Source organism: Octodon degus, unplaced genomic scaffold (assembly GCF_000260255.1).
Source record: "Octodon degus isolate 3935 unplaced genomic scaffold, OctDeg1.0 scaffold00018, whole genome shotgun sequence".
In the NCBI taxonomy this organism is placed as follows: domain Eukaryota; kingdom Metazoa; phylum Chordata; class Mammalia; order Rodentia; family Octodontidae; genus Octodon; species Octodon degus.
The window spans coordinates 22,525,337-22,532,980 of record NW_004524594.1 but is presented as its reverse complement, the minus strand read 5'-3'; the positions used below and the strand labels follow the sequence as shown (position 1 = coordinate 22,532,980).

At 48.7% G+C, this 7,644-nt stretch overlaps 1 protein-coding gene across 1 annotated transcript in view; it reads left to right on the top strand.

Annotated features, from left to right (window-relative positions):
- The first annotated feature begins 525 nt into the window (after positions 1–525).
- The window catches only part of Tsga10ip (testis specific 10 interacting protein), a 9,751-nt gene continuing 2,632 nt past the window's right edge, over positions 526–7,644 (top strand). Inside the window, exons 1-5 of the mRNA XM_004627358.1 lie at positions 526–663; positions 2,567–2,691; positions 2,771–3,462; positions 3,594–3,744; positions 5,147–5,317. Coding sequence (XP_004627415.1) covers positions 526–663; positions 2,567–2,691; positions 2,771–3,462; positions 3,594–3,744; positions 5,147–5,317 — 1,277 coding nt within the window. The remainder of the gene's footprint in view (positions 664–2,566; positions 2,692–2,770; positions 3,463–3,593; positions 3,745–5,146; positions 5,318–7,644) is intronic.

The window sequence follows — 7,644 nt, the reverse complement described above, 5'->3', positions numbered from 1 at the left end:
CCAGAGCCTACTGATTTGCCTTTTGCCTCTACTGGACATAGCACTGACCTTCTTGGGCTTTCCTATCCTGTTAGGGGCTGGAGGGCAGGTGGTTTGAAGCTCCTAGGAGTTTTATTCCTTCCCACAGGTCCTCAGGTGGGGCTAGGGTAGGCACAAGGACAGGGCCTTCAGCAGAGCATCTTTGCAGGATCTGAGGACCCTTCAAGAGGGCTGAGTCCCACAGTCTTTTTCAAAAGAGAGATGGGGAAACAGGACAGGGTGAGTAGGGGTGGGGGAGTTACACCAAGTCACATGAGGGTCAGCAGTGAAGCCAGGACATGGTCTGAATCGCTAGACTTCCAGGTGTGATTTGAATTCTCGAATCTCATTGAGCTCTCCTCTCCTGGAAGAAAGTCAGCTTTCCTTACAGGATGACCCTCACTGGTCCTGTTTTTTGCCAGATGTCTTGAGATTGGCTGGGGACCAGTTGCCATAGCGATGGCCAAAGGACAGTTCCATGGCTGGCAAGTGGGGGTAGGGGATGGGATGCGGCAGGACACCGATATGTTAAACACTGAGCAGCAGTTGGTCCGGGACACTTCAAGAAGAGCCAGGCAGGATCTCAGGCCTCAGGCTCCAAGGACATCAGTCGGGTTACTCAAGCTTCTGTCAAGGATCCCCCAGGTGGAGTGAGGGGGTGGGGACCAGGGGGGCCTAACTGCCCATAGGCAAGAGGGCATCTGGGGCCAGGGCACAGGTCTTGAGAAGCCACAAGGTTGGAGCTGAGGCTCAGATAACGGTCAGGGAGGGAGGCTGTGTGAGAGAGAGATGGTAGAAAGCCAAAAAGATGGGGAGTCTTAAAAGATGAGGAATAGGGCTGGGGAGATGGCTCAGTAGAATAAGTTCTTGCCTGGCAAGCTCAAAGGCCTGAGTTCAATCCCCGGTTCCGAAAAAAAAAAAAAGAAATGAGGAATGATGCAGTGATTTAGGGAACACTGCAGGGTGGGAAGAGTTTCCAGAGGGAAAATTAGTGCCTTCCACCTCGGCTGCAGCAAGTCCAGAGCCCTGTAGGACATTTAGGAGAACTGTCTGTTTATTTTTTTAAGAATAAATTTTTATTTTTGTCTGATTCCCATTTTAAAAATTTATCTAGCCAGGCATGATGGCACTCACCATGGTAACCCTAACAGTCAGAAAGCTGAGGGAGAAGGATTGCTGCGAATTCAAGGCCAGTCTGGGTTACAGAGTGAGTTCAATACCAGCCCAGATGGGGCTGGTGAGATGGCTCAGTGGTCTAAAGCACCTACTTAGAACAAGCTAAGCTAAGCAAAACACAAGGACCGTGGTTCAATCCCCCAGCACCACATGCCAGCCAGCCCCACCCCCTGGTGGGCTGAGCTGGCCACACACACACACACACACACACACACACACACACACACACACAAATAAATAAAGATATTAAAAAAAAAATACCAGCCCAGACTGTACAGTGAGACTCCATCTCAAAAAAACAAAGACAAAAACACTTTAAATAAATAAGTAAAGGGGCCAGGGAGATAGCTCAATAGAATAAGCACTTGCCTGGCAAGCACAAGGGTCTGAGTTTAATCCCTGGTTCCACCAAAAATGAATGAATGAATAAATAAATAAATAAATAAATAAAATAAATAGGGCCGGGCATAGTGGCATATACCTGTAATCCCAGAACTCGGGAGCTGAGGCAGGAGGATCATTGCAAGTACAAGGTCCTGAGTTCAATCCTCAGTACCAAAAAAAAAAAAAAAAGACCTAAATAAAAAAGTAAAATGCAACTGATTAATTTTGAGAGTGGGTATCACTCAATTGCCCAGGTTAGACTCAAATTTAAAAATTTATCTAGCCAGGCATAGCCTCCGGACTCAGCCTCCCACAGGCCTGGATCATCATGCCCAGCTACATTTTAAAATTCTTGGCACCGGGGAGATGGCTCAGTAGAATAAGTGCTTCCCTGACAAGTGCAAGGGCCTGGTTCCACAAAAAACAAAAACAAAAACAAACAAACAAAAAAACTTAATTGAAACCTGATAATGATAATTTCATGCATATATTGAATATGATGATTTAAAAAATTGGATAATTAGCATTTCTATCTCTTTAGACATTTAATGTCTCTGTGTTTAGAACCTCTGAGCTCTTTGCTGGCAGGCCAGGGCAATGTTGACAAATCTAAGCTCTGAAGACCAGAACTAAGATGTACAGGTAGATCTCAGCTCTTGGACTGTGTGTGTGTGTATGTGCATTAAAGGGAACTTCTTTTTTGTTTTTCTGGTACTCAGAATTGAACTTAGGACCTTGCGCTTGTCAGGTAGGTGCTTATGCTGATGAGCTATCTCCTTGGCCCTTTTGGACTTTATTTTTTGAGACAGGGTTCTGCTATGTAATTCAGGCTGGACTTAAACAGGGGAGTGCTCAGTTGGGGCAGAGGGAGGCAGTGATTGATGTGTCTTAAGGATCAAGAGGGCCCTTGGGAGGGTCAGAGAAGTGCAGGAGGCTGCTCACACTGGGGCTCTGCTCACACTGGGGCTCTGCTCCTCTTTTTGCCTAGGGCACCTTGGGAAGTGGTAATGTTGAACCAAATCAGAGCCAGAGGAAAAGGTCTCAGAGCGCAGGGCAGAAGACCAAGGACAGCAAGCCCAGGGGGCGGACCAAGAAAGGAAGCTCCACTGAGAAGTGAGCGGCAGGGAAGGGGCTGGGAGGGAACCTGGGGACCAGAGGACCCTGCCCTGACCCCTGCCCTCTTCCTCTTCAGTCCCTTCCCCTGTGCTCCTCGGGAACCCTCCTTCCCATTCCAGTGGGCCTGGGAGAACTTTTCAGAGGGCCGGGCTCTGCTTCAGCCAAGCTCCCCTTCGGCCCTGGGCCATCAGGCTCTGGCCCAGCTCCCGGCGGTCCCCCAGCTCAAGTCCAGGCGCAAGTCCACCGCCAGCCTCCCAGGAGCCCTGGAGAGGAGACAGCAGCTGGGGCCCTGCGGCAGTGTGCCCCTCTCGCCCAGTAAAGGGGAGAATCAAGGGCTGGAGCCATCCAGCGCGTGTGGCCCCTGGCTGCCAGGCAAGAGGCCAGGATCGAAATCAGAGTGTAGAGAGGCTCCTGAGCCGCAAGGCGAGGGTGCTGAAGAAGCGGAGCTGGGTCTGAGCCCGGAGGAGCTACCTCAGCTACCCCGTGGACCGTTGCTCTCGGAGGAGCGCTTCTCAGAGGCGACTGTGGAAGCGGAGGAGCGGGAGCATAGCGCCCCTCATAGGAGAAAGAGCGGTTCTCGAAAAAAGGGGCGGAATTCGGGAGAGGAAGCCTTAGAAGAGGAGGCGCAGCGAGCGCAAAGCTCCAGCTCCTACAACCCCCGACGGCCACAGAGAGGCGAGGCCAGGGCCCAGGAGCTAGAGGGGCCCTGGGACCTAGAAAAGCTGCGCCGGCAGTTACTGCAAGAGTGCTATGGTGAGGGCCGCTGCGGCCCAGGCTCCCCTGCAGGGTGGGGCGCTCTCTGTGGGTTGGGCTGGGCCAGGCTGGGGGGTGCTAGGGGAGACTCCCGGTGGCTCACCCTGGAGGGGAGGGTTTCTCTAAATTGCTTCCACTGTGGATAGATCCCCAAAAGCAAACCCGGAAGACATTGCAGCAGGCTGTTGTCCAGACCTCCGAGGGGAGAGGGAAGGCCCATGCCTGGGGAGGTGATGAAGCTTTCTTGTCTGCCAACTTTCCTAATCGCACATTCCATAAACGACAGGAGGCCACTAGGTAAGGGGGTAAAACAGGAGGGTAGCAGCCAAGGATGAGAAATGATGGAGCCAGTTCACCAGAAGACATTCATTCACTCCTTTCTTGATCTATTCATCAACTTTTTCTGACTAACCAGTCATCTATTAATCCGTCTATCCATCCACCCACCATCTACTCACCCATCCATCCATTGCCCATCTACCCACCCATCTCTGCATCCATCCATTTCTCCCTTTGTCTCTTGATAGCGTCCATCCAACAACCTATCCTTCTCTGCCTACTTGTCCGACTATTGAAACAATTACTATATTTCCCTCTGTTTATCCATCAACCTTCTAATGGAGTGATTCATTCAACACACATTGAAGAGATTATCCTTTCCCAATTGTGCTCTTGACATCTTGGTCAAAAATCACTTAGCCATAAATGCATGGAATTATTTCTGGGCTCAGTATTCTGTTCTATTTGTCTATGTTTTTTTTTTTTTTATCTCTGTACCATGTTGTTTTAATTACTATAGCTTTGTAGTGTATTTTGAAATCAGATAGTGTGATGCTCCCTGTAGTACTAGGTGGTCAGGGAAAGTCTGTCTAGGGGAGAGCTATTTAATACACACCTAATTGTTAAGAAACAATTGGCGGGCTGGAGAGATGGCTCAGTGGTCTAAAGCACCTACTTGAAACAAGCTTGGCAAAGCACAGGGACCGCGGTTCGATCCCCAGCACCACATGCCAGCCAGACCCACCCCCTGGTGGGCTGAGCTGGCCACACACACACACAATAAATAAATGTAATAAATAAAAATAAATACATATTTAAAAAAAAAGTTTAGGGCTGGAGAGATGGCTCAGTGGTCTAAAGCACCTACTTAGAACAAGCTTAGCAAAGCACAGGGACTGCGGTTCGATCCCCCAGCACCACATGCTAGCCAGCCCGCCCCCTGGTGGGCTGAGCTGGCCACACACACACACACACACACACTAAATAAATGTAAAATAAATAAATAAATAAATAAATAAACAATGGTTGATATAAAAAAAAAAAGTTTAAAGAAGCAATTGGCCTTGAGATCTAGAGAAGACCGTTCAGATCTGTCTAGCAGCTATCTATTCAGCCATCCTCACCCTTCATCCATCTATCGTTCCATTTATTGATCCCCTCAGCACTTTCTCATTCCCATCCATTCTTTAGTCAGTTTGTCCATCTGTCCAGCTGTTCCTCAAACTGTTAGGCCTTAACCTGACTCCCACCTGATAATAGACTCAGAAAAGAGCAAGGTCTTGCTTCTACCCTCAGAGAAGGCTGCTTTGTAAAGGAAATCCCCCAAGAACTCCTCTTATGTTTCTGTGCTCCTTGCCTGGTAGCTTGCCCACCTCCGAGCTCCTGTTCCCCAGTCTTCTCCCCTCCTTCTTACCGCCAGGAACCTGCTGCAGGCCTGGGAGCGGCAGCGGCAGGAGGACCTGCAGCAGGCTGAGCTACGCAGGGCCCGGGAGCAGCTTGTTCAGCAGCAGGTGGCTCGCTGCCTGGCTTCCTATGTGCCCCGAAGGAACAAAGGGGCCTGGGCCAGCCAGTGCAAGCTGGAGGAACTGAGGTAGGAGTGCCAGGCTGTGGAGGGCCTAGTGGGGGGACTCACAGAGGCTGGGGTGGACATTGGGCTGCAGGGCCTTAAGGCAAGCCAGCTAGGCCCCTTGGTCTCATCTAGTGATGAAGATGCCCAGGGAAAAAGGCTGATCCAAGGTCATCCAGTTAATAACAGCCATCCCCAATGAAATTCAAGGCCCACAAAGACCGCCTTTCTCGGGGTTCCGCCACTCGCCCTGGGGTCATCCAAACCCACAGTCTGGTGTGTCCCTCTGCCCTGCCCCAGAGGCCTTTTTTTTTTTTTTTTTTTTTTTTTGAGATAGGGGCATATACCAACACACCCAGTCCAGCTCCCCAATTTTAAAGATGAGGAACTATTTTAGTATATGTGCTACAGAAGTGAGCACCTGATGAAGAAATAGAGGCTCTGAAGACAAGTATGTTCTCAGGGGCTCCTTGGTCAAAGACTAGAGAGGTGCTTCACCTTACCAGGACTCAAATAGTCATTTGGTTTGTTTGTTCTTGTCTTTTTGAGACAGGGTCTTGCTCTGCAGTTTAGGCTGGCCTTGAACTTATTTGTAGCCCAGGCTGACCTCCAACTCTTAAGAGAACCTCTTGCCTCAGCCTCCTGAGTGCTAAGTCATTTGTTTTTTTGCTTGTTTGTTTGTTTGTTTGTTTTTGGCAGAACCAGGGATTGAACTCAGGCCCTTGCGCTTGCCAGGGAAGCGCTTATTCCACTGTTTTGAATAAAGATGTAACTCTAGGAGATCAGCACTTCTATTGGCAGGTACAGCAAGAGTAGTATTTTGAGCTTGCTCTTTTCTTTTCTTTTTTATGGTACCAGGGATTGAACTCAGGACCCTGTGCTTGCCAGGCAAGTGCTATTCTACTGAGCTATCTCCCCGCCCCCCCCTTTTTTAACAGTACCAGGGATTGAACTCAGGACCCTGTGCTTGCCAGGCAAGTGCTATTCTACTGAGCTATCTCCCCGCCCCCCCCTTTTTTAACAGTACCAGGGATTGAACTCAGGACCTTGCTTCTGCCAGGCAGGCACTTTGCTGCTAAGCTATATCCCTGGCTGCCCTTTTCTTTTTTGATATTTTATAGCATAAGCACATCTTTCCAATGTTGCCTTGTAGTCCTTAAAGCCTTTAAACTTTGCTGTCTGAACCAAATGGGAAACTCCACCCTGTCCCTGAAGGCCAGGCTGAGGAGAGGTGACCCTGTAGCAGGGAGATATGTCTTCCTGTCATTCCCAGATAGTAACTAGAGGGATATCTACTGGGACTCTAAGATATGGGCATCCTTTTATTCCTAAGCCAGCAAGAATCTGGGTACCCATGGCTCACACCTATAGCCCCAGCTACCTGTGAGGCTGAGACAGGAGAATGGCTGACATAGTGTGAGTGTGTCTCAAAAATGAAACAACACAAAACTAAAACTAAAACGAGATAAACTCCACTTGCATTTCATATTTATTGTGTTTCTATTTTTGAGATAGGGTCTCCATATGAGGTTGGCTTTGAATTCACTATGTAGCTCAAATGGGTCTCAAACTTACAGCAATCCTCTTACCTCAGCCTCCTAAGTGCTGGAATCACAGAATGTGCCACTATGCTCAACAATTTTTATTTTATAATAATAATAATAATTATTATTATTATTATTAATTTTATGTATCTGGTACAGGGTCTCGCTATGTAGCTTGGACTCATGATCCTCCTGTTTCAGCCTCCTCCGCACTAGGATTACAGGTGTGTGCCACCACGCCTGGTCTTGGTGGCCGGCTTGGCATGACCAAGGCGGGCAGGCATAACATGTGGTACCAGGGATCAAGCCCTGGTCCTTGTGCTTGCCTAGGCAGGCGCTTAGACTGCTGAACTATCTCCCCAGCCACAATTTGAATTTTTAAAATGTGTACAACAAGAACAATGCACATTCCGGGGATGGTGGCACACACCTGTAACCTCAGCACTCAAGAGGCTGAAGCAGAAAGGGCATTGTGAATTCGAGACCAGCCTGGTCTACAAAGTGAGCTCAAGATCAGCCAGAACTGCATAGTGAGACCCTGTCTCAGAAAAGAAAAAGAAGTTCAAGGCCAGCCTGGGCTACAAGTGAATTCAGAGCCTGCCTGACTGCATACCAAGATTATTTCAAAATCTCAAAACAACAAGAAAGATAGATAGATAGGTAGAAAGAAAGAAAGAAAGAAAGAAAGAAAGAAAGAAAGAAAGAAAGAAAGAAAAGAGAGAAAGAAAGAAGCCAGGGAGATAGCTCAGTAGAATAAGCGCTTGCCTGGCAAGTGCAAGGGCCTGAGTTCAATCCTGGTTCTGCCAA